The sequence below is a fragment of the Canis lupus genome, chromosome 6 (assembly GCF_003254725.2).
Source record: "Canis lupus dingo isolate Sandy chromosome 6, ASM325472v2, whole genome shotgun sequence".
Classification (NCBI taxonomy): Eukaryota; Metazoa; Chordata; class Mammalia; order Carnivora; family Canidae; genus Canis; species Canis lupus.
In genome coordinates, this window is record NC_064248.1 from 24,519,043 (window position 1) to 24,545,761 (window position 26,719).

The 26,719-nt window shown below is 40.8% G+C and overlaps 3 protein-coding genes across 12 annotated transcripts in view; 1 reads left to right on the forward strand and 2 right to left on the reverse strand.

Annotated features, from left to right (window-relative positions):
• Nucleotides 1-22,911, reverse strand: part of LOC112640285 (acyl-coenzyme A synthetase ACSM4, mitochondrial) — a 55,336-nt gene extending 32,425 nt beyond the window's left edge. For all 4 annotated transcript variants that reach the window (XM_049111332.1, XM_035718076.2, XM_025416323.3 and 1 more), the window contains exon 1: nucleotides 22,745-22,911. The gene's annotated coding sequence lies outside the window, so the exon portion shown is untranslated. The remainder of the gene's footprint in view (nucleotides 1-22,744) is intronic.
• On the reverse strand, nucleotides 8,622-17,944 carry LOC112679046 (non-POU domain-containing octamer-binding protein-like). Its single transcript, XM_049111036.1, is given in 4 exon segments — nucleotides 8,622-9,454; nucleotides 9,457-9,859; nucleotides 13,335-13,453; nucleotides 17,515-17,944. Coding segments are annotated over 4 exon segments (1,785 nt in total).
• Nucleotides 17,649-26,719, forward strand: part of LOC112640290 (transport and Golgi organization protein 1 homolog) — a 91,351-nt gene continuing 82,280 nt past the window's right edge. The window contains exons 1-2 of one of the 7 annotated variants that reach the window (XM_049111336.1): nucleotides 17,650-17,885; nucleotides 18,047-18,205. In XM_049111336.1, the coding sequence (XP_048967293.1) occupies nucleotides 18,155-18,205 (51 nt within the window). In that variant the 5' untranslated portion in view covers nucleotides 17,650-17,885; nucleotides 18,047-18,154. Of the gene's footprint in view, nucleotides 17,886-18,046; nucleotides 18,206-26,719 lie in introns of all 7 variants that reach the window. The other 6 variants (XM_049111335.1, XM_049111337.1, XM_049111338.1 and 3 more) reach the window with 6 other exon arrangements.

Here is a 26,719-nt window from a genome sequence, read left to right on the forward strand (position 1 = left end):
TTTATTCATGAGAGACACAGAGAGAGAGTGAGGCAGAGACACAGGCAGAGGGAGAAGCAGGGTCCATGCAGGGAGCCTGATGTGGGACTCGATCCCAGGTTTCCAGGATCATGCCCTGGGCTGAAGGCGGAGCTAAACCGCTGAACCACCCAGACTGCCCTTCATACAGTTTTTTAAAAAAGAGATTGAGGGCAGCCTGGGTGGCTCAGCGGTTTAGCGCTGTCTTTGGCCCAGGACATGATCCTGGAGACCTGGGGTCGAGTCCCACATCAGGCTCCCTGCATGCTTCTCCCTCTGTCTCTCCGTTTCTCATGAATAAATAAATAAAATCTATTAAAAAAAAAAAGAGATTGAATCCACTCTTTATTCCCCTGAGTAAAATTTTAATAATAATTTTTACTTTAAAATAGTTTTAATTTACAGAAAATTTGCAAATGCAAGGCAGTACAGAGAGTTCCAGGGGGAATATTTTTTCCCATGGTTAGATTGGGGTCACTGGTGTTGTGGAAGAAGGTCACAACAGTGAAGTGTCATTCTCATTGCACCTTATCAAGGGTGCATGCTATTTTTCTTTTTAAGATTTTATTTATTTACTCATGAGAGACACAGAAAGAGAGGCAGAAACATAGGCAGAAGGAGAAGCAGGCTCCATGCAGGGAGCCTGACGCAGGACTCGATCCCGGGACTCCAGGACCATGCCCTGGGCCAAAGGCAAGTGCTAAACCACTGAGCCACCCAGGGATCCCCAAGGGTGCATGCTATTAACTTCACTTACCACTGATAATGTTAACCTTGATCACCTGGCTGAGGTAGTGTTTTCCAGGTTTCTACATATGAGCACTGTCATGATAGTCTTATAGTTGAGGAGATAGGCTATTCCCAGAAATTGGTTGCTATACAACCAATTGTTATACAAGCAGGATCTGGGGATGTGAGACAGTACTCAATATTCTCTCCCAAGGATGTCATAAAAAACACAGGGAAATACAAATCAAAACCACCTCACACCAGTGAGAATGGGGATAATTAACAAGGCAGGAAACCACAAATGTTGGAGAAGATGTGGAAAAAGGCTAACACTCCTGCACTGTTGGTGGGAATGTGAACTGGTACAGCCACTCTGGAAAACTGTGTGGAGGTTCCTCAAAGAGTTAAAAATAGATCTGCCCTACGACCCAACAATTGCACTGCTGGGGATTTACCCCAAAGATACAGATGCAATGAAATGCCGGGATACCTGCACCCCGATGTTTCTAGCAGCAATGTCCACTATAGCCAAAATGTGGAAGGAGCCTCGGTGTCCATCGAAAGATGAATGGATAAAGAAGATGTGGTTTATGTATACAATGGAATATTACTCAGCCATTAGAAATGACAAATACCCACCATTTGCTTCAACGTGGATGGGACTGGAGGGTATTATGCTGAGTGAAATAAGTCAATCGGAGAAGGACAAACATTATATGGTCTCATTCATTTGGGGAATATAAATAATAGTGAAAGGGAATAGAAGGGAAGGGAGAAGAAATGGGTAGGAAATATCAGAAAGGGAGACAGAACATGAAGACTCCTAACTCTGGGAAACGAACTAGGGGTGGTGGAAGGGGAGGAGGGCGGGGGGTGGGGGTGACTGGGTGACGGGCACTGAGGGGGGCACTTGACGGGATGAGCACTGGGTGTTATTCTGTATGTTGGCAAATTGAACACCAATAAAAAATACATTTATTATTAAAAAAACATTATGAACAACAACAACAAAAAGATGTGGTCTATGTATACAATGGAATATTACTCAGCCATTAGAAACGACAAATACCCACCATTTGCTTCGACATGGATGGAACCAGAGGGTATTATGCTGAGTGAAATGCGGGGGGGGTGGGGGTGACTGGGTGACGGGCACTGAGGGGGGCACTTGACAGGATGAGCACTGGGTGTTATGTCATATGTTGGCAAATTGAACACCAATAAAAAATAAATTTATATAAAAAAGAAAAACAACCACTAATTCTTGGACAATAAACTCCTGAATTCCACTTTGCAGATATTTTCTCTCTCCTTAGTGCTTTCATCCAAAATTTGAGGCACAGTCATCCAGCCATAGTACTTGGGATTCTCCCCTCCACAAGGGGGTATTTTATGCTTTCTTACTTGGTTACACAAGTGTCCTACCAGGGCCTTTAACTTAAGCTAGGAAGGCAAGATAACAACCCACCACAGTTAAATTGCCACTAGCTGTCTAATGGTTCCTTTAGAAAGGCTAAAATTTCTTCCAGTGATGACAATCGTCAGGGACCTTGTTATGCAAAAGACCTCAGGGACTCTGGACACGCAGCTTGGACCATTAACTGTGCCTTTAGGGAGCGTACTTCATCCAGGGCAAGTGAGATGGTAATTATAATCCAGCATAGGTTTTAAGGGGGAAATTGCAAATTATATCAGAATAGATAATCTACACTTAACCCTTTTGGTAAACTGCTTGGAACAGAGGCTGGGAATGTTGAATCACTCCTTATGGTTGTAGAAGCACAACAATCCACACGTTAGGAGTCTAAAAATCCTCAGAGATCTGTTTTGCATGGAAACTGTTCACATGGTAATAACAGCTATCCTTTATATGTTTACAGCACTTTATAATTTTCCTGGGATCTCATATGCTATTATTTCAGGTAATCCTCACAAAAATCCCATGAAGTAGGCTCTACTAGTACTACTTTATAAATGAGGAAACCAAAACTCTGAGTTGCCTCAGGCCATGTATTTTAATGCTTGATTCTTTTTCTTTGTTATTGTCATCAATTGTCAGCACAATGAGTTGGTGCTCTTATAACCTGTAATGATGAGTAATGAATTTTTTGACTAATAAATTTTTAACGTAAGATTATAAACTGAAATATATAATTATATATATTTATACACACACACACATACACACCCTTATGATTATTTAGGACACATTTATTCCTCAAATATTTACTCATTAATATATTTTGTACCAGACTCTGTGCAGGGTCTTGGGCATACACAACTTACAGATTCACACAGCTCCTAATTATTAGAATAAAAGAAATGAATTGGGATTGTTATTGCCTTTGTCACCCTTGGATGAGATGGCACATACATTAAACCATAGCTGATCTTGAGCTGCAGTATTTTCTATGCAAAGATACCAGTTAAAGTAAAAAATGGTGTTACCATTTACTTTAAACTCTGGAGCCTTCTGGCCTGAGTGGATAATTGCCCTAGGGAGAGTAATTTCTTCAGGGGTTCCTAAGGGGATGAAAGGAACCTTAGATGCCAGATGTAATGATCAAAATATTGACTCCGTTTCTTTCTCTTTTTTTTTTTTTTTTTTTTCGTTTCTTTCTCTAGTCCAGAGGGCTGGGCACCAGGTGCAGCCAGAAGAAGAAAGAGCTATTGTTTCCTATGAAGGGAAATGAAAACCAGTATTTAAGAGTTAAGCCAAATTAATGACCTGCATTTCAGGGCCTCAGACAGTGTAGGTTACATTATTACACATATTGCTTCACACTTTACCCTAAATGTTGAAGCAATAGGGAGATTTTTGGCTTGCTGTTTTTCCCCTTTATTCAGATGGATGCTCAGATCATGAGAAATAAGAAGAGAATACCAGCACAATTAAGTAAGTGCCTTTGGAGCCATGCCATTATTCCCCCTTACCCCATTGGAATATAAGCTTCATGAAAGAAGGGATTTGGGGCTGTTCTGTTCACTATTCTATCTCTAGCACTTGTATAATGCTTGGCACACAGTAGCTTTCCCAGTATTTGTTGACTGAATTCATATATTTTACCACAGAAACATTAATGTGGGTAGGCTCTTTTTCGGGAGACTTTTTTTTTGGGCGGGGGGAGACTTTCTTTTTGTCCTTGCTTGGCTCACATACATTTTCCTTCCAAGAGAGTGTTTGTGGTCTGAATGTGGCTGTTTTTTGATCTTCCATTTACCAACTGCTTTGTCAGTTTGAATAACTGATTATACTGAAAACATATTTGAAGAATGTTTTCCACTAATGGACTTGGAGTTTTTAATTTTCTTTTTTTTAAATAATTTTATTTATTTATTTATGATAGTCACACACACACACAGAGAGAGAGAGAGAGAGAGAGAGAGAGAGAGAGGCAGAGACATAGGCAGAGGGAGAAGCAGGCTCCATGCACCGGGAACCCGATGTGGGCCCGGGTCTCCAGGATCACGCCCTGGGCCAAAGGCAAGCGCTAAACCGCTGCGCCACCCAGGGATCCCGAGTTTTTAATTTTCAATATACTTATTAGCAACATGCACATACATACACATATACACACATGTATACACACATACATATGCTCTTTGTAGGCATCTATCTTACATAAGAAGAACAAATGAATTGTCCTCCCTAGTAAAACTAGTAATTTATCCTCTCTAGTAAAACTCAGAGAGGATCGAGTTGAGACCAAAACTATGCTATGCTGTATATCAAATAATCACCCAGATCTCAGTGGTGTATAGAACAAAGGTTTGCTAATTTTTTGCTCTTGCTACTTGCCTATCATGGGTCTTTTGTGACCTGGCTGATGGAAAAACCATTATTTGAAGGGTTGCCAGTAGGTGTAGAAAACGAGCAATTATTTGTTCTAGTTAAGAAATGATAGACATCATTCCCATTCATTGGCCAGAACTTGTCACTTGGCCAGAGTGCATATTCTCTCATTACTTGGGGGGTGGGTAGCTGGATAATGACTAACATAGTTGTCCTTTTACCAGAATATGTTAGATTCATTCTATTTCTGGAAGTCTTTCATAATATAATTCAAGAGAACTTTCCTAGAGGAGCAGTACTCTAATTAAAAAAAGAAGACTGATCATTTTGTAACCTTAGCAAACTGGAATTCACATACAGAAGAGTGGTAACAATCATAGACTTTTTGGAATCAGAGAGAACTGAGTTCAGATTTCAGCTCTGCCACTTAGTGGCTGTGTGGTGTTATGTAAAACACTAAATCTCTCCAAATTAGTATTATCATCTCAAAAATACTTAATAGATATGATGAAATTATTCTGAAGATAAAATGAAATTCTGTACAGAAGTGCTGAGCACACAATGTCTGACACATCTTCAGATTCAGTACATGTTAGCTAGCTTGAAAGATGGAATGTCTTGATACTTTTTATTAAAGATTTTATTTATTTATCTATTTGAAATAGAGAGTGAGAGGGAGCATGAGCAGGGGAGGGATGGCAGAGAGAGAGAGAGAGGCAAGCTCCCCACTGAGCAGGGAGTCCAATGAGGGGCTCAATCCCAGGACCCTGGAGCATGACCTGAGTCCAAGGCAGATGCTTAACCATCTGAACCAGCCAGGGGCACCCCTGGAATGTCTTGATATTTTATGACTTGGTGCCTCTTGGGCTAAGTTTTCTTGGCAGACAATGCTTTTATGTTCTCAAGAGGTCAGGCAATTAAGATTGCTCACATTTCTCTGTGGAGAATGTTCTTTGAAATGATTCTCCAGCTTTCTGTTTAAATATCACTAATTTTCTTTGTTCACCCACACTGTTTGACACATATTATCCTTATTTCAGACTCTCTGAAAGTCTTAATATTTTAAAGTCTGAACTTTGGATATCTATCAGAATCTCCAGGGTGTTTTTTTCAAAGCACCTATGTCTGAGTTCCACCTCAGACCAATTAAATCGGTTTCTTTGAGAGAGTGGACCCAGTCATTTATGTTTTTAGAAAGGATCTCTAGTGAGTCTAATGAGCAGAGAGGATTGAGAACCACTGCTCCTCATATCCTTGCTCTTGCCCACCTCTCCAGCCTCACCTACTACCACTTTTCTCTCCCTTGCCCACCATGCTCCAGCCGTCCGTTTTGTTCACTGAACGTATAAAGTTGTTCTACTCAGGGCCTTTGCATTCACTGTTCCCTTAACTTGGAATGCAGCAACTCAAATTTTCATATAACCAATTCTTGTTCATCAGGGATCAACTCACATGTCACATTTTCAGAGTGTCACATGCCTTTATTTTCCTTCCTGGAATTTGAGCTTTTGCTAATTTTTTAAAAAGATTTTATTTATTAATTCATGAAAGACACAGAGAAAGAGGCATAGGGAGAAGCAGACTCCATGCTTCTCCCTATGCCCGACGTGGGACTTGATCCCAGGTCTCCAGGGTCACACCCTGGACCAAAGGCGGCTCTAAACTGCTGAGCCACCCAGGCTGCCTGAGCTATTGCTAATTTATTTGCTTGTTCAATGCCTATTTCCTCACTATTATATGAGATCTACAAAGGTAGAGCCTTTATCTAATTTATTCACTATTATATACTCAGGGCTTAGAACAGTATTTGTTCTACGGTACTTACCTAAAGATTTGTTGAATAAATTATTATTGTCTGCCATTCACTGACATCATTGTATGACATCATTTTAACAATCATTTCTTATGATATATTCACAAAAACAGTCATTTCCTTATAAGCAAGACTTGCAGCTTCTGTATGTCTCATGTCTCTTTACACAATTCATATTGTTTAACAATTTGTTATAGGGAGAAAGGAGAAGAAACACTGGATAAATAACCATTGTTACTGTGATCATCATACACTATGGCCTTTGCCCTATCTAGTTTCCCTTTGCCTCTACTTCTTTTCTCTTATGGGTTACCATTATTCTGAAGGTTTCTTGGGCTGGAAAGCGTTGAGGTTTCTTCTCCTTAAACTCCTCTCTCTGGTGATAATTAAGAAGAAGAAAATGTATGGGATTTGAAGTCGGAGATTTGAGTTTGAATTCTGTCTCAGCAGCTCATCAGGGAAAACCACTTAACCTCCTTGAGCCTATTAATGAAGTCAGGACACTAATAGCTCATATCTTAAAAAAAAAACAAAAACAAAACCCTGTAAAAATAAATTGAGAGGGGTACCTGGTTGGCTCAGCGGGTTAAGTGTCTTTTTTTGGCTCATGATCTCAGGGTTCTGGGATTGAGCCCAGTGTTGGGCTCCCTGCTTAGCAGGGAATCTGCTTCTCCCTTTTCCTCTGCCCCTCCCCCTGCTCCTGCTCTCTCTCTCTCTCAAATAAATAGATAAGATCTAGGGGCGCCTGGGTGGTTCAGATGGTTAAGCATCTGCCTTTGGCTCAGGTCATGATCTCCGAGTCCTGGGATGGAGCCCCATGTCAGGCTTCCTGCTGAGTGTGGGGAGTCTACTTCTCCCTCTCCCTCTGCTTCTCCTCCCTGCTTATGCGTGTGTTCTCTTTCTCTCTCAAATGAATAAATAAAATCTTAAAAAAATAGATAAAATCTTTTTAAAAATGAGAAGCTGTAGGTAAAATTACCTTGTATTTTGTGGCAATTGAGCAAATACATTTAAAAAGTATTTACCACTCAAATGCCACTTAGATTTGCCATTTTCTTTCTGTTCTTCTTGCTATTGTATAAGAATGGGAGAAGGGACCTCCTTCTCAGTCTCCCTACGTCCATCCTTCCCTCCTCTGGGCCATAAACATACTCTAGCCAAGCCTCTTACTGGGGCAACCATGTTCATTGTATTTCTGCCCTTCTTGGGAAACTGGTAGCTCCTTTGCCTGCCATTACCAGACTCCTCTGTTTCTCAATTCCCTTAAAGTGTCATTCTTGCTTCCTCATGGTTCCCAGTATATGATCACTGCACTGACTTAGAAATGACTGAGGCTTTTTGAGACAAATCACCTGAATAAATGAATGGTTGGGATTCTGATGAAATAATGAAATAATGTCACTGCTTTTATACAGGTAGTTCTGTAAGAATCTCCCTCTTAGTCAAGCAAGTGCAGATACTCTTTGCCTTCTACTTCATCTCACTCAGGCTCAACTTTCTTATCTCTAAAATAAGGCTAATCACAATGCACATAGGAGTTGTGCAGAGTGAGTAACAAAATATACCTGAAACCTTTGTGAAAACATCCTTATAGTTTCAGAGCCTGGTAGTCACCTCCTTCTTTCCCTTTGTACCTGCCACATTACCTAGGTGGTTATAGATACCTGTTTACTAAAGAGAACATTCAGCTGTCTTAGATCTTGCCCTTTGCTTCTGAGGGTGGAAATTGTGTTTCGAGTGAGGAGTAAGTTTGTCCACTCTTAGCCTGGCCATTTAGAAGTTATCTAACCTTATATAGCCTTAGTTATAACTTATTATAACTTAGAAGTTAAGGTATAAGCTGTCCAAGGCCACACTACTAAATTAGTATCACACTGGTGAAGTCTTCAGTCTTCTGAAGCTAAATTCTGATCTCTTCTACTGAACCATCCTACTCTTCTAAAATATTGTATAAAATGTATGCATTTTATTTTCATGTTTTAGGAAGCTGTTCATGCTCTCTCATTGCACAGTTTTCTCTTGGATTAGTTGGTGTTGAAGGAAGTAGAGGTAGAAGACACCATAGAGTTCCAGATCCTTTAGCTTACAGAAGAGAAGGAAATAATAATCTATTTACCTCGAGAGGTTGTGAAATCAAAGGAAAAAGTCACCTGCTCCCACATTTCAATTGCAGTTAAGAGTTACTGACTTTCCTGAGACAGACATTTCTAGGCAGATCAGACTTTCTCTGTATTGATATACAAGTTGAAGGAAGTCTTTATTGTAAGATTAAGCCCCAATTCCTTCCATTGTAGCAGCCTGGCCAAAGCGTTCAGTTGTTGGTGGGGTCAATCCCAAGGTTCCATCTGGCATCATAGTGGCAGGTCCTGGAGGAGCTGGGGTACCAGCTGGCACTGGAGCAGGGGGCATGGCACCTCTATTGTTTATGCCCATAGCACCTCCCATAGCCATCTGCCCCATCCGTATCTCCTGTTCTCTCGCATCAGGGAATGTTCCCTTGAATCATTCCTGCTGTCGCCGCATCATTTCTTCCTGTTGCCGCCGCATCTCTTCCTCTCGGCGCCTGCGCTCCTCCTTTTGCCTGAGCTCCAGTTGCTTTCGTTTTTGCACTTCTTGGTTATGCAGCTCTTCCATCTTCCTAAGTTCTTCTTGACTCCTCATCAAATCCTGTCTCATTAGCATGACCTGGTGCTCATGGCGAGCAGCCTCCATCTCCATCTCCAGCTTCTCACGAGCTTCCTTGATGTTGCCGTCCACTTGGTCCTGCTGCTGCTTCTCCATCTCAATCAGTGCCTTCCAGCGCATGGCATACTCATACTCAAAGGAGCCAGGCTGTGCAAATCTGGGTGGCTGCTCTCGCTCCTTGTGAAATTGCTGATTCTTTATAACCAGTTTCTCTGGAAGTCCCTCTTCATCATCCAACTGGTCCATGGGCTCCACAGTCACAGGCTGAGGAAATGTGGTTAGCAGGAAAGAGCCTTCACTGCACCTGTCCAGAGCTTTCCGAGCAGCTGGCTTCCCTGAGAATTCAACAATGCCTTTTCCTGAGGGCCTTCCTCGATCATCCACGATGACTACAGCCCTCTCCACCTGGCCAAACACGGAAAAGCTTCCTCCAGCAGTTCATTGGAAACATACTGAGGAAGGTTTCGGACTTTAAGGGATGTACTATGGCAGGCAAAACGCACACGCAGCTGCTTTCCACGAAGTGGCATGTTGTCCAATTCTACTTTGGCAATCTCCGCTAAGGTTCGTGTTTCCAAGAGGATAAAGCCAAAGCCCTTATCCTTATGAATGAAGACTTCACCTGGTTTCCCGTATTTCTCAAATAGTTTCTTCATCTCCTCTTCAGTGATATCAGGAGGAAGATTGCCCACAAAGAGCCGGCTACATTGGGTGAAGGTCTTCTCTCCTGGTTTCCTAAAATTCTTCAGGTCAATAGTCAAGCCTTCATTTTGGCTGCTGGCTTGTTGCCCATTTGCAGGTATTGGTGGCGGTGGTGGCTGCTACTGTTGCTGCTGGTGGTGCTGCTGGTGGTGATGCTGATGATGCTTCCTTGGAGTATGGTTTTGCTTCTCAAGTTAAAGGTTTAATTGCTCTGCATTTTTGCACCCTGCTACCTACTATTCTTTCCTCAGAGTAACGGCGACGCTACACGGCCTCTACCGTCCCCTAAATGCGCAAATCTTGATTGAATTTTGGATTTAGAAAAGCTAACAAAAATTTTTAAAAATATTTATTTATTCATGAGACATACAGAGAGAGAGAGGCAGAGACACAGGCAGAGGAAAAAGCAGGCTCCCATCAGGGAGCCTGATGCAGGACTTAGTCCAGGACCCTGGGATCACAACCTGAGCCAAGGCAGACACTTAACTACTGAGCCACCCAGGTGCCCCGATAAGCTAACACATTTTGAGTAGAAAGAGAAAAATACAAATATGGACTAGATATTAGATAATATTAAAGAATTATTATTATTTAAATATTTTATTTATTTATTTGAGAGAGAGAATAAGAGAGAAAGCCCAAGTTGGGGGGAGGGAGAAAGCAGACTCTCTGCTGAGCAGAGATCCCCAGTGACGGGCGTGATCCCAGGACCCTGAGATAATGACCTGAGCCAAAGCCAGATGATTAACTGACTGAGCCACTCAGTTACCCCCTAAAGAATTATTTTTAATTTTATTTGTAATGTAATGACACTGATGATTAAAGAGTCCTTATTCTTAGGGGTGATGTGCTGAAATATTTAAGGAGAAAGTGTCTCATCAGAAATGTACAAATCACAAATGACTCATCACAAATGTACAAGTACAAAGTAAATGAGCCAAGGTGTTGATATTAAGTTAATATAGGTGGAAGGTATGCAGGTTTATTGTGTATTTTAGCCTTTTTTTAGATTTGATTTTACAAAATTAAAAGTTGAGACAAAAGTACTAGGAAAGTCATAGGGTATAATTATGACATCATTATTAATAGTAACAATGAAAATTCTTTAGGGGCACCTGGGTGGCTGAGCAACTTGCCTTTGGCTCAGGTCATGATCCCAGGGTCCTGGGATTGAGTCCTGCATCAGGCTCACCCTAGGAAGCCTGCTTCTCTCTCTGCCTATGTCTCTACCTCTCTCTGTGTGTCTCTCATGAATAAATAAATTAACTTAAAAATAGTAACAATGAAAGTTCTTTAAAAATAGGGGAAATTTCCCTTACCATGTGTGGACAGTAGGCAGAGGCAGGTTGGTTGAATTTTATACAGATTGCAGTATTTCCTTCTCCCCCTAGAGGCAGGATATTTGAGATTTCATTTACAATCTAAAATTGGATAAATATTAAGGAAATTTTTCCTATAAACAATTTGTGCTGCTCTGAAAACACCACAAGATGTAAACTCAAGGCTTATTACTCCCATTCATGGTTTCAGGAAACTGCTTGGTTGGTGTACCTAGAGCCTGAATAGTCTAAGAGGCCTCGTGGTGCAGTGGTCAGTGAGAGGGTGCCACAGTTGGAAGGACCTGGGTTTGAATCTTCATTCTGTGCCATTTTCAGACCTTAAGACCTGGTTGTAAAAGTGCCTACTACATAGCTTTGTTTGGAGGATGAAATGAGGATGAGATATGCCTGCTAGTCCAAAGCATAAGAAATCGAGGGCTTCCAGGGAAAGCCTTTCAAACCAGGATACCTAATTATCCATCCAATGTATTACAAAAGAATGTAAAGAAAGCTTTACAGCAGAGATTTGGCAGTTTTTGGCAGTGTGGGAGGTAGTGGTGTATTTTCCTAGTAAGGATTAGAGGGCATGTTAGGAGTAAATAGAACTAGAATAGAAATGGAATGAAAACAGAGTTTTTTTTGTTTATTTGTTTGCTTTTAAGCTGAGTGGCTTCATTATTGACCTAAACAAAGGCATGACCATGAAGCAATGTGACAGAAGTTAAAAAGTACGCTGAGTCTTGGCTCTCTCATGTTTTGGTTACATTTTAGAATAAATGGTTAGAGACACAACCAATTCCAAGTTATTACCTTGGAAAGCTGTCTTCATACTTATTCTAGATTTATTATCCTTGTAGTGTATTTTGGAATTTTTTTTTGTAGGAACCACCAGCCCTAATGGCCAGAAAGTCTTCCTTCACAAGTAGTAAATCTTCATCCCTTGAAAGCAAACTTTTATTTTTGGAGGAAAAAAAAGGAGGCAAATCTAATAAATTAGATGAATAGAGAATATATTTTTTAAATAAGATTCTATTGTAAGTGGAATTATTTTCTGTTTCATTTTTTGTTTTGTTTTTTTGTTTTGTTTTGTTTTGTTTTTTTTTTTTTTAAAAAGACACATTTATTCAGCGTCATGATCAGACTATTACATTTAGCAATCAACAGCATGGGTGCAAAAAAAAAAATCTACATTAAAACCCTTTGTTGGAATGCTTTACACTTTCCACAGAACAGAAACTAAAATAACCTGTTATACAATTAGTCACAAATACAGTCCTCGAGTTTTTTGCCCATACACATGAGTATTGTCTAAAACATGTCTTCTTTGTAGCAGCTAGGCCCTGCCACCACTGTGCTTGGCTGAGTTCACAAATCTGTTGTAACCTGTAGCTTCCCTGTCACTTCTCTGGCTCTCCTCTCCTGCTAAGCTTTGTTTCCTGGCAGTAATTAAAACCTTCTGCCACTGCCATAGCTGCTGCTGCTGCTGGAACCGCCATAGCCACCTTGGTTTCGTGGTTTGGCAAAGTATTGGCCTCCACCACCATAGGGGCCAGAGCTTCTGCCTCCAAAATTTCCTCCTTTCATGGGTCCAAAATTTGAGGATTGATTGTTGTAATTGCCAAAATCGTTATAGCTTCCGCCACCTCCAAAGTTGCTTCCGTCATTACCAAATCCGTTATAGCCATCCCCACTGCCACCATATCCACCACCACCTCGACTGCCACCGAAGCCACCTCGACCACTGAAGTTCCCTCCACGACCAAAGTTGTCATTCCCACCAAAACCACCTCCACGACCACCACCAAAGTTTCCAGAACCACTTCGGCCTCTTTGGCTGGACGAAGCACTAGCCATCTCTTGCTTCGATAGGGCTTTCCTTACTTCCCAGTTGTGGCCATTCACAGGATGGGATTTTTGAATGACAATCTTGTCTACAGAGTCGTGGTCATCAAAGGTCACAAAAGCGAAACCTCTCTTTTTGCCACTGCCTCGGTCAGTCATGATCTCAATCACTTCGATTTTCCCATACTGTTCAAAATAATCTCTTAGATGATGTTCTTCAGTGTCTTCTTTAATGCCACCGACAAAAATCTTTTTCACAGTTAAGTGGGCACCGGGTCTTTGAGAATCTTCTCGGGAGACAGCCCTCTGGTTCCACGACTCTTCCGTCCACCTTGTGCGGCCGGGCGTTCGTGGCCGCGTCCACCTCCTCCACGGGGGCCTACGTGACCAACCCAAAGCCTCTGGAGCGCTTGGTGTTGGGGTCTCTCATTACCACACAGTCCGTAAGCGTCCCCCATTGCTCAAAATGGCTCCTCAGACTCTCATCGGTCGTTTCGAAGCTCAAACCTCCGATGAAGAGCTTCCGCAGCTGCTCGGGCTCTTTGGGAGACTCTGACTTAGACATGACGGCGGTGGGAGGGGAGACTTTAACGATGCTTACTCGGCGGCGTCCAGGGGCAGAAAGGAGTAATCTAACGAACGTATCTGTCTGTTTCATTTTTGGATTGTTCATTGCTAATATATAGAAATAGATTGTATATAGATTTTGGTGAATTGATTTATTAGTTCTAATGGTGTGTGTGTGGGGGGGTGGGTTCTATATACAAGATCATGTCATCTGTGCATAGACATAGTTTTCCTCCTTCCTTTCTAATTTGGATGCTTTTGATGTATTTTTTTCACTAAATTACTAGATAAAACCTCTGTGTTAAATAAAAATGGCAAGAGCAAACATCTTTCTGAGTGCTGATCTTAGGGGGAAACTTTCAGTCTTCCATTATGAAGTGTGATGTCAGCCGTGGGTTTTTGGTAGATGCCTTTTATCAGGTTGGGGACGTTCCCTTATATTCCAAGGTTGTTAATGGTTTTTCCCATCAAGTGTTGGATTTTATCAAATGCTTCTTCTGTGTCTACTGAGATAATCATGTGATTTTTTTTCTCCCTTTATTCTACTAGAAGGTATATTATTGTGATTAATTTTCATATGTTGAACCAACCTTGTATTGGCAGAATAATTTCATTTGGTCACAGTGTACAATCCACTTACATGTTGCTGGTTAGGTTTGCTAGTATTTTGTTGAGACTTCTGACATCTTTTTATACAGTTTGTCGTTTTCTTCTCTTGTGATGTCTTTGGTTGTTGGTATCAGGTTAATCTTGCCTCAGACGATGACTTCATTCTATGGCTTTATTTTGAGGCCAGTCCTCAAAAATCCTTGTCTCAGGTGTTCTGGAAGAGTTTGTGAAAGTCTGATGTTAATTCTTCTTTAAACAGTGGGTAGAATTTGCCAGAGAAGCCTTCTAGGCTTGGGCTTTTCTTTGTGGTAGGTTTTCTGATTTCCAGTATATCTCTTTATTGGATGTCAGTCTCAGATTTTTAATTACATCTTGAGTCTCTGTTGGAAGTTGTGTTTTACTAAGAATTTGTCTATTTCATCTAGGTTACCTAACTTTTTGATACAGTTTTGATACATGGTTGTTCATGGTATTTCCCTATAATCTGTTTTGTTTCTCTATGTGGTCAGTAATGACCTGCATTTTATTCCTGACTCTAATAATTTGAGTCATCCTATTTAAAATTTAGTCAACTTTGTTAATCTTTTCAGGAAATAACTTTTGTTCAGTTGATTTTTTTTCTTTTATTCTCCTCTCCCCTGCTTTTTTTTTTTTTTGAAGGTTTTACTCATTTATTCATGAGAGAGTCACAGAGAGAGAGAGAGAGAGAGGCAGAGACATAGGCAGAGAGAGAAGCAGGCTCCCTGTAGGGAGTCCAATGCAGGACTCGATCCCAGGACTCGATTCCAGGATCACGCCCTGGGCTGAAGGCAGACACTCAACTGCTGAGCCACCCAGATGTCCCTTTTTTCTCCCTTTGTACTCTAGTTGATATTCCTTATTTTTTTCATTTTCTATTACATTTATTTCCTACTGTGAATTTTATAATTTCCTTCCTTATGCTTGCTTTGGGTTTAGTTTGTTCTTTTCTCCCCATTTTTTAAAAAATGAAAGTTTAGGCTATTGATATGAGATCTTTCATGGTTTTTTGAATGGAGGCATTTACAACCATGATTTTCTCTCTCAGCACTGCTTTCGTGTTGTACCATAAGTTTTGGCATATTGTATTTTGTTTTCATTCATCTCAAGGTATTTTCAAATTTCTCTTGTAATTTCTTCTTCAACCCATTGACCATTTAGTAGTGTGTGTTCATGATGATTTTCCATATTTGTAAATTTTTCAAATTTCTTTATGCTGTGGATTTCTAGTTTTATTCCATTGTGATTAGAGAATATGCTTTTTATTATTTCAATCTTTTCAAATTTATTGAGAGTTGCTTCCTAGCCTAACATATGGTCTGTCTTGGAGAGTGGTTTTTTTTTTTTTTTTTTTTTTTTTTTTGTGCACTTGTGGAAAATGCGTGTTCTGCTGTTGTGGGATAGAGTGTTCTATAGGTCTCTTCATTCTAGTTGATAAAATAAATTGTCAACTTTTCATATGTTTTATGTCAACATAGTTTATCTATTTCCTTGTTTATCTTTTGTCTAGGAATTCTATTGATGATTAAAAGTGGGACATAGAAATCTCCAATGGGGGAATATATTTTTGAATACAAAAATAAGCTTTAAAGGAACGAGGCTGCTTTTTTTGGTGACCCTTTCCTAAAGAATTATCCTAAAATATTTTTAAGCAGAGACAATACTGTTAAAACAAAGCTATAGTCCCTCAGGATGGCTTATTTGCAGTGGAAGTGTAAATGTTGACCTACCTTCTTATAGAATTCTTTCCTGATTCTCTAGGCGAAAGGAGTTTCTTTTCCTTCTGAACTCCTTAGCAATTTATCTAGGACTTTCCTGATTGCATTAAATTGCTCTTTCATTGATCTCATCTCCCTTAGGCGTGTTTCAGCCTCTCTGAGGGTAAGAATATTGTTTCATTCACCTTTATAACACCAGCATCTAGGTCAGTGATTTTCATTCTCTAGACTTTTGATGACATTTCTGAATAAATGTTAAGAAGAAACATATCAGGGGTGCCTGGGTGGCTCAGTCAGTTATGTGCCCAACTCAATTTTGACTCAAGTCATGATCTCAGGGTTGTGAGATTGAGCTCTGTGTTGGGGCATGGAGCCTGCTTAAGATTCTCTCTCTCCTTCTTCATCTGCCCCCTCCCCTATGACTCATACTCTCTCACTTGCTCTCTCTCTCTCTCTCTAAAAAAACCTCCCAAACAACATATCATTGCTATTTGCCCAAATAGTGGTTTAAAAAATGTATTATTTTACGGGGCACCTGGGTGCCTCAGTCAGTTAAACGTCTGCCATCAGCTCAGCACATGAGATTGAGCTTCAAGTCACACTCCCTACTCAGTGGAGGGTCTGCCTCTCTCTCTGCCCCTCCCTTCCACTCGTTCATGTGTGCTCTCTCGCTCTCTCTCAAATAAATAAATAAAATATTTTTAAAATGTATTATTTTACATGTGGTTAAGACTATGAACTATGGAGCTGGGGTTAAGATGGCAGCATGGAAGGGTCCTGAACTTACCTCCTCACACAGCTACAATAATTCTATAGCTACAAATGGAACAATATATGTTCCATACAATGTATGTTCCATACATCGTTCCTCTGAAAAGAACCTGAAAACTAGCTGAACAGTGTCTTCACAACAAAGGATAAAAGAATCACATGGAGATAGGTCAGATAAGCAGGGACATGGTCTCACAAGAAACTCTACCATGGATGTGGTGAGCTACAGTCAGGAGGATCTCAATACAGAGGATGTCCCTGAAGAATGAGGGGTTTATGAACCACATCAGGTACCCCAAATCTTGGAATATATTCTAGAAAGAAGAGCCTCTGAAGCATCTGGCTTTATAAAAAGTAGGGCTTACTCCCTGAAGAACCAGAGGGCTTTAGGAAAAGAAAATCTGCTCTAAATGAGCTCACATACAGATGCACACTCATTTGGGACTCTATGGTCTTGGACAGGGCTGCACAGAGCAGAAAGCCTGAGGGCGTGGGGAGAGACATAGAAAGAGACTGTCAGGGAGAGAGACACTGAGAGAGTGGTGGGGGGATGGGGCAAATTCTAGAAAGTGGGAGGAAGAAAGAGAAGGAGATGGGGTAGGGAGAAGAAGAGGTAAGGAGGAATTACAAGGAGGAATGGAGGCTCCTGGTCCAGGGGTGTAGAGGGGGAACCATGGACGAGGATGGAGGGGTCTATGAAGGGGATCTGAGTGTTGGGACCAGTGGAGGCAGGAATTCTGGGCATCAGATTCCCTGAGCCCACTGCCCCCACCTTCCTGGGGCTGAGCTTTGCAGAGGTCATTTCACTTGGGAAGATGGGAGCACCTCCTTTGCATGGATTTGTGGGGCCCAGCCTCAGGATCTGTCATAGAGAGAGATGGCTTGGCTGGAGCAGAGCGCCCTCTCTGCCTCCAGCTGAGGGGCCAGGACCTTGAGCATTGCCGGGATTCCCAGGACGGCCAGCAGAGGGCGCGCGCGCGCCACCCCCAGGGAGGGGCAGGGTCTCTGCGTGCGCAGCCACGGCCAGCAGAGGGCGCGCATCGGCTGCGCTGACCCAGGGCGCCTCAGGGCGGGAAGGGCCTGTGCAGCCACAGGAGGATCCAGCCCAGTGCGCTGCAGGTGCCTCAGGACAGAGAGCCAGAGCTGCGTTTCCAGCAGGTTCTGCCGCCCGCGCCGGGGAGACCCTGGGGCCTTTGCAGCTACTTGGCGTCTCCTGAGGGACGAGCGGGACAGAGGCTGCCTTGCCGGGCCGAGTGCTGAGGAGGGGCCTCTGGGGGGCTTCCCCCGGGACACGCTGGTCAGTGAGTGAGCAGCACAATCCCTTGTGTTTTCTGGGCTGTTCCCGTCGTTTGGTCCTCATTTTCCCTGAGGGTGTTTGAACAAGAAGTATTTTACTCAGGGATCCGTGGATTGGGGGGCCCCTCGACGCCACGTCAGAGATGCTGTGGTTGGTTTATTACAGATGCAGGCTTGTTTCTGGGGAGAAATCCTGACCCCAAATCAGAGGAACTGGAGCCACACTCAGCGGCGACGTAAATACAGGAACTGCTGACTCTCAGCTCCTCCGAGAATGGGGAGCTGGGGTCCCACTTTCTGTGTCCTCCTGGAACCGGAGCCTGAGGTGAAAGCACAAACTGCTGTCCACTTAAACATGCTTGTATTACTTTTTCATTGTTTGTTTTTTTCAATGTTGTAGTACTCGGAACAACTGAAAACCTGACAGGTACCTGGTGTCATAAACCTTGCATTATTTAACAGTTAAATATTTACACCTGAAAGAGAATTTGTTATAATTACCCTTTTGTGTCTTCATCATACACTCATCAATAATATCTTTAAAATGTAATCTTCACCTTATCTCCTCTTTCTTTTTTTAAAAAAGATTTTATTTAATTATTTGAGAAACAGAGTGAGCATGAGAAGGGGGGAGGGTCAGAGGGACAGGAGGGCAGCCTCCCTGCTGAGCAAGGACACCCCTCAAGGGTCTCCATTCCAAGACCCCGAGATCATGACCTGAGGCAGGTGCTTAACCGACTGAGCCACCCTAGGTGCCCCAGGTTATCTCCTTTCCAATTGAGATTTGCCATGTTTTATAATTTCTCATGGACTCTTGACAGTCTTTAATAGTTTTAAATTGGTTGCAGTTTACAAAAAGTTCATTCCCAGAATCTTGCTGTGACTCCTTCTGTGCAAGAGTACTTATAAATTTGTAGGAGATTGTACTAAGCATGATTTGTGAATCCCTGTTTGAAGAAAAAGCAGCATTTTAAAATATATTAGAATTCATGCTTATGTCCACTGATTCATGCACTGCCAACTTTTAAAAACTTTTCCTTGGTTGCTTATTTCTAATTCAGATATATTCATATATCTTCCTGAGTTTACATTCATCAGTGTACTTTCTAGATTCCTTTCTGTCACTTGTAAGAAAGAAGACAGACCTTATGATGAGCATGCAGCTTTGTATAACTTCAGGACTTGTTGTTGTAGCTCTTTATTAACTTTTTCACACCCATTCAAAAATATCACCCCACTTGGACAAGTTATAAACCATGTAATGTATTGCATCAATATGATTTCATTTCATGACAGTGTATTTCATTTGATATTTTATGTATATATCTAAAACATGAAACATGTTTTAAAACATGAAAATATCTCCAAAGTTCATTGATTTTGAAAAAAAGCATATATCCTAAGTATGAATTCTTTTAGATTTTAGTTATTTACTTACTTGAGAGAGAGCATGAGAATGAGAGAGCACTAGCAGGGGAAATAGCAGAGGGAGAAGCAGATTCCCCACTGAGCAGGGAGCCCTGGACATGGGATTTGATACCCATACCCTAGGATCATGACCTGAGGTGAAGGGAGATGCTTAACTGACTGAGCCACCCGACACACCCACACCCTAAGTATGAAATTTTAAAGGTTAGCATATTTGAATTCAGAAATGGAGATTATTTGCCTTTTAAGGATATTTGCTGAGAAAGATGCACGTGGACATAATCATTTTGGGGGATGAAATAATGTTTTCTATTCTTTTTTTTAATTTTTTAAAATTTATTTATGATAGTCACATACACAGAGAGAGAGAGAGGCAAAGACATAGGCAGAGGGAGAAGCAGGCTCCATGCACCAGGAGCCCGACGTGGGATTCGATCCGGGGTCTCCAGGATCCTGCCCTGGGCCAAAGGCAGGCGCTAAACCACTGCGCCACTCAGGGATCCCCAATGTTTTCTATTCTTTTACAAACATGCTACAGTTGCTCCATTATTATATATCTGGATATTAGCAATTATTTTTTCTTTTCAAATTTTTATTTAAATTCTACTTAGTTTGGGGCAGCCCCGGTGGCTCAGCGGTTTAGCGCCACCTACAGCTCAGGGTGTGATCCTGGAGACCCAAGATAGAGTCCCACGTCAGGCTCCCTGCATGGAGCCTGCTTCTCCCTCTGCCTGTGTCTCTGCCTCTCTCTCTCCTCTCTGTGTATTCTCATGAATAAATAAATAAAATCTTAAAAAAAATTCTACTTAGTTTACATGCAGTGTGTGGATATGACCACACTTATGACAGTATCTTGTTTTTCCAATTTATCTTTATTTATTTATTTATTTTTAAAGATTTTATTTATTGATTCACGAGAGACAGAGAGAGAGAGAGAGGCAGAGACACAGGCAGAGGGAGAAGCAGGCTCCATGCAGGGAGCCCGATGTGGGACTCGATCCCAGGACGCCCTGGGCTGAAGGCAGGTGCTAAACTGCCAAGCCACCCGAGCTGCCCTCCAATTTATTAATTTCATGAACTAAACATCACTTTTTCTTCTCCATAAGAAAATCAAGAAGCCTATCATTTGTTCTTATGACACAGTTCTTTCTTTTTAAAGGTTTTATTTATTTATTTATTTATTTATTTATTTATTTATTTATTTATTTATTTATTTAAAATATTTTATTTATTTATTCATGAGAAACAGAGAGAGAGAGGCAGAGACTTAGGCAGAGGGAGAAGCAGGCTCCAGGCAGGGAGCCTGATGTGAGACTCGATCTCGGGATTCCGGGATCACTCCCTGAGCGGAAGGCAGACAGATGCGTAACCACTGAGTCACCCAGGCATCCCTACATCTGTTTTACCATCAATAACCAAGGGGAAGCATTTTTCTTTGAATATTCACAATAGTGTTTCGGGTCTAACATAATTTTGTAGTAGTATGACAAATTCTTTTTGAATTTTATTACATAAATGAGACCAGATCTCATCTATTAATACCTATATGATTAGGTGTATAGACATTATAATAGTCTGTAATACTCTAAATTCAGAATCTGGGGCAGCCCAGGTAGCTCAGCGGTTTAGTGCTGCTTTCAGCTGAGGGTGTGGTCCTGGACACCTGGGATCAAATACCACGTCAGGGTCCCTGCATGGAGCCTGCTTCTCCCTCTGCCTGTGTCTATTCCTCTCTCTCTCTCTGTGTCTCTCATGAATAAATAAATAAAATCTTTAAAAAAAATAAAATAAATTCAGAATCTTTCTCATGTTTGGGCTTTCAATATTTCCTTGTGATCCTCTAAGATGTAAATGGTTTATTGCACAAAGCTTAACATCTAAATCATTCCCAAAATATTCTTTCATTTTTAAATCTTTTTCTCACTTGCTGCAAAGTGTACTGCAATAAATTATGAGTTTGAGTAATTTTTGAACCCCTTTGTTTTAAAGAACATCATGATGAAATATTATATCTTCATTGTAACCAATTCTGTTTCCATTCTGTAATATCAATGAGCCAAAGATGGCCCCTGTGTATCGGTAGGCTGGTACCATTAGCTCACAAGTTTGCTGCTGGTGCCAAACTCAGAATTAGTGTTTACACATCAAATTTTTAAAAACATACTCCTGAAGAGTAGATTTTTTTAGGCATTAACTGCCTGCCTTATATTCACATCCTGTGAAACATTTCCTAATCATAAGTAAGATCAATCAATCAATCAATCAAGATCAACTCTTCAGCTCTAAAAGACCCTAAACTACTGCTGGCCTTCTAAGTCTCTGATCCAGAGAATCCCCAACCAGGCTACAGAAAGACATCACTCAGACACATAAGCAGCCCCAGTATTAGAAAAATTCAATGTCCCCAGTATTGGAAAAATTAATACGGTGATGGACTTCCCCTCTTGGAAACCTGTCAGTGGCCCAAAGAAAGTGGTTGTTGCATGTTATTGCCACTCCATGGTCACATCTTTTTCCTTTACCTTGAAACTCATTGAACTTACTATACATTCTGTCAGTCTTTGAATGTCTTTTTAAATTTGTGAATTTGCTTGTTCTATTATTGCTAAAAATGATGAATGGGAAGAAGATAAAAACAAGATTCCCTAGAACAAGTGAGCCAGCCACAATGAATCACCTGGCCATTTGTACATTTTTAAAAAAGATTTTAAAAAAATTAGTTATGAGAGAGAGAGAAAGAGAGAGAGAGAGAGAGAGAGAGAGAGAGAGGCAGAGACACAGGCAGAAGGAGAAGCAGGCTCCGTGCAGGGAGCCCGACGTGGGACTCAATCCCGGGTCTCCAGGATCACACCCCAGGCCGAAGGTGGCACCAAACCACTGGGCCACCAGGGCTGCCCCATTTGTACATTTTTTTTAACAGGTTCAGCCATGGTGTGAAATATCACATGCTGTAAATCCAAATATTTCCCATTATCTAAGATGACCGGCCTTATACAGAGCTAATCAATGACACTCCTTCATGATGACAAAACTACGTGTTTACATAATGTTATATATGTGTTATTGTCTTAACATAAAATATGTGGTACAGATCTCTGTGATTTATATATTATGGTGTATTCAGTTTTCTCTGACATGCATGTTATTATTTAAATAAAACAATTGTAGAACAATAATGGTCAATTATTAGTAATCCTAGTAGAACTAATTATGCAATTATGTGTTAGAAAAAATAAAATAGTTATTGTTAATACACTTTTAATTCAAAATAGGCTTAGATTTACCGAAAAAATGAGCATTTTTTTTTGGTAAATCAAGCAATATTTTCTATGCAGAAAGTATTTGCATTATTTAGATACGTAGGTCTTAAAGAGGCGATACATAACTTCCCACTCTTTGAGATGTGTGTATAGTGATTTCTCCAGAGGAAACGTACCTGAAAGGACCACCTGGATGGTTCAGTGGTTGAGCATCTGCCTTTGGCTCAGGTTGTGATCCCAGGGTCCAGGGGTCGAGCCCTGCATCAGACTCCCCACAGTGAGTCTGATTCTCCTTCTGCCTGTCTCTTCCTCTCTCTCCGTGTCTCTCATGAATAAATAAGTAAAAAATCTTAAAAAAAAAGAAAGGAAACATACCTTATATCTTTTGGACAGAGAAGAAATCTGGCAACACAGCCTTGGCCAGGTGATCAAAGATAAACATCATCTTGAGAGTAAATATACTTGATGTGAAGTGATAAGGATGTTTCGTCACTGTGATCTCCCTCCTACTCCCAAACAAGAAATGCAGTCTAATCATTTGAGAAAAAACATTAGACACAAACTGAGGATCATTCCACAAATTACATGAAGCGTACGCCTCAAAATTTTCCAGGTGGTGAAAAATATGGAAAGTCTGAGAATTGTCATGGCCAATGGGAGCCTAAGGAGATAACATGACTGAATGTAGTGTGCCAGCTGGGATAAGCCTAGAACAGAAAAGTTACTACCTAATCAAATCTGAGTAAAACTATTGATTTTAGTTAATAATACTCTATCAATTTTGGGTATTAGTTATGAAGATGCACCGATTGATACAATGTGAATATTCGGCAGACTGCTCATTTGTTTTGTTCCTTAAATTCCACATGAATGAAATAATCTGGTATTTGTCTTTATCTGACCTATTTTGCTTAGCATTCTACTCTCTAGCTCTGTCCATGTCATTCTAAATGGCAAGATTTCATTCCTTTTTATGGTTGGGTAATATTCCATTGTATAGTGTATACCACATTTTCTTATCCATTCATCTATTGATGGACACTTGGGGACTTCCATAATGTGGCTGTTGTAAAGGGAAGAAGAGAAAGAGAGAGACAAACAGAGAAACAGACTCTTAGCCATAGAGAACAAAGTGATGATTTCCAGAGGGAAACCATGGTTGGGAGCATGGGTGATGAGCACTGGATAGTGCATGGAAATGTTGAATCACTATATTGTATACCTAAAACTAATGTAATGCTCTATGTTAATAACTATACTGGAATTAAAATAAAAGAAAAACAGTTGGCAAACTGAGCATTAGGTACATGGAAATGCTCTGTACTGTTTTTCCTATTTGATCTATTGGTAACTAAACCTATTATAAAATGGAAAATTTATTAGTAGCCATTGTTTTATTTGTGAACACATATTGCTGCATAATTAGTCCTAGTAGTCATTGACACATACTCTGTTCTGTTGTTTTATTTAAATAATAGCATTTGTGTTACAGTAATTGAATAATACACAATTATATAGAAATCACAGAAAGATCTGTTTTACATAGTTTACATTAAGATAACACACACACACATATATAACATTATGTATTATATGATAATGTAGTTTTCTGAACTACGATGGATGTGTTATCATTTGGTGTTCTATAAAGTTGTTGCCTACCATTCTAGTGGCTAATTAATATTCATGGAGAGAAAAATCATGATTATCATAATAGAATAACACCAACAAATGCTATACAGAGATTATTAGAGGAACTAAAAGATACTTGATTTGAGGGTGCCTGGGTGGATTGATCAACTAAGCATCTGACTATTCATTTGGCTCAGGTCATGATTTCAGGGTCATGAGATTGAGCCCCCAATCGGGCTCCACACTTAGCATGGAGCCTGCTTAAGAGTCTCCCTCTCTCTCTGGCCCTCCCCACAACTGACACCCTCCTGTCTCTTGCTCTCAATATATATATATGTTTTTATGTGTATATGATATAAACACACACATATAAATATATATATACTTATATATAATATATATATTTGATTTAAAGACACACAGTTAATTGTTAATATTTATAGGAAGAGAATGTGAGTAGATATTTATTTTGTCACTAGTGCAGCATATTATCAGTTGCTGTTAAGCTTGGAAAACTATACTCTGTAACACTGATTTCAAGGATAGGGAGCAGTCTAAACTTCAGATCCCATGCCTTCTGAAATGCCAAGGAATGGGAAAATTTTTCGTGGAGGAATAAAGTGTTCACTGTTCTACGTGCAAAGTATACACCCTAGGTAGCACTCTATCCCTTGAACTATGCTTTTGTCTTTGGCAAGTTTTGAAGAGTGCTTATAAGAAAGTGTGCTTGACTTGAGACTTCTAAGACTGAAATGGTGGGGTTGGGGTTATTCATGGGACAGAAGTTATTTGTTAAAGAGGTGTCAGTGTTGAAAGTATAAATGATAATAAATTTAAGGAACCATGATAATCATTTTACTTATGATGTGGGGTCCTACACTAATTTCTTAGTGTTTCAGATCTCATGGGTCATAATATTGAATACAAACATGTGATGAAAGGGTTAGTGCCCTGCTGTCTTCCCTGGCACTCCCCATCTTGTACACACAGTGGCTGCCTCCTGCAATTGCCTGCTGCTCTTTGCCTGAGGGTTGATTGTCCTTGGCTTCTTTGGCCATGAGAGTGAGCACTTCTGCCAGGTAACTAATGTCCATGAAGGAAGCACTCATCCCATGCAGGTCTTTGCACACTTGAGTATGATGATGCAAGGCTGTTCTGCACAGTCTTCTGGATGTTCCCAGTGGATGGAGACAGAATTGCCCACAGCAGTAACCTCTTCACTAACATCCTGTATTGTTTGTTGGCTCCTTCCTTCTTCACATCCTTAGCTCTTATAATTGCTTCCTGAAGACCCTTCCAGAGACACTACTTATACTCACATCCTTGTCCAGAGTCACTTTCTGAGGGATCCAACCGCTCATAACTCCCACCACTCCTAAGAGTTATGGGTGTTGTCCCTCTGTGCCCCAGGAGAGAATCTACCTTTTAAAATACACACATTCTTGGGAGATCCCAAGATTAGTCATGAGCATCAAGTTACTTCCCCCCCACCATTTGTGTGCAAAATTTAAAAACTACGCATACAAAGTAGTAGAGTGACATAGATAATAGTGAGATTCTACAAGCTTGTCCCACAAAATGGGATGCTCATTCTGGAAGGAGACATTTGTTGTAGGATCATTATCAGTAGCACTATTATTGAGCTCAAATATCATGTCCTATCCTTTGAAAGTTTTTCTTTGACTCCTGTTTTATTCTTGACTATATGCCCACCAGTCCTTCATCTCCAGTCCTAGTCTCACCCTCATCCAACCCCCATTCCCCTGTTCCCACTTTCTGTGTCTCTTCCTCCTTTTCTGCTCCCCGGGATTCCCCAAGATCTGTCTTGACTCCAGACTCTCACCCTTCTGGTGTCAGGGGTTCCTTGGGTCCTCCATCTCTCCTGATCCCCTCTGATTAGTAGGAGGGGATATGAGGATGAATGAAGGTCCTTCTGTGCTTTGATTTAAGTCCTGGGACTGCAAGAGGTAATACGCCCTACTCTGGAGTCCTGGATTGCCTGGATATTGATCTATAACAAAGAAGTAATTGAACTCAACACATTATGAACTCCAGGCTTTTGCCGGCACTGGAAAGAGCACCAGCATATTTTTGGGGAGGGTGGAGATCAGGAGACACAGTCGACGGTTAGGCTTTGCCCTGAAAGATATTCCAGATGTAAAGGCAGTAACTAAAAAATGTCAGAAAAGATAGGATATCTTGTTTATGGAGTGCTTTATGTCAGGTGTGCTTCAGAGATCTTTATCAATCATTCTGTCCTCAGGCAATAGTGCCCCACAGTACAAAATCTCATCACCATCCCCATTTTGGAGTTGAGCATGTTGAGGCTCAGAGACAGGCACACAGCTAATGAGTGAAGGAGCTAAGATTCTAACCAAGGCAGAGCCTTCCCTTCTACTCAAGACTCTATAAACTTCTAGGTGCCCCTGAAGGCTATTTGTCTTCTTTCAAAATTTGAAAAAAAAAATTCAAGTCAACAATTACCACAGGTTTTTCAAACATTAGCCCTAGTAAGGAAT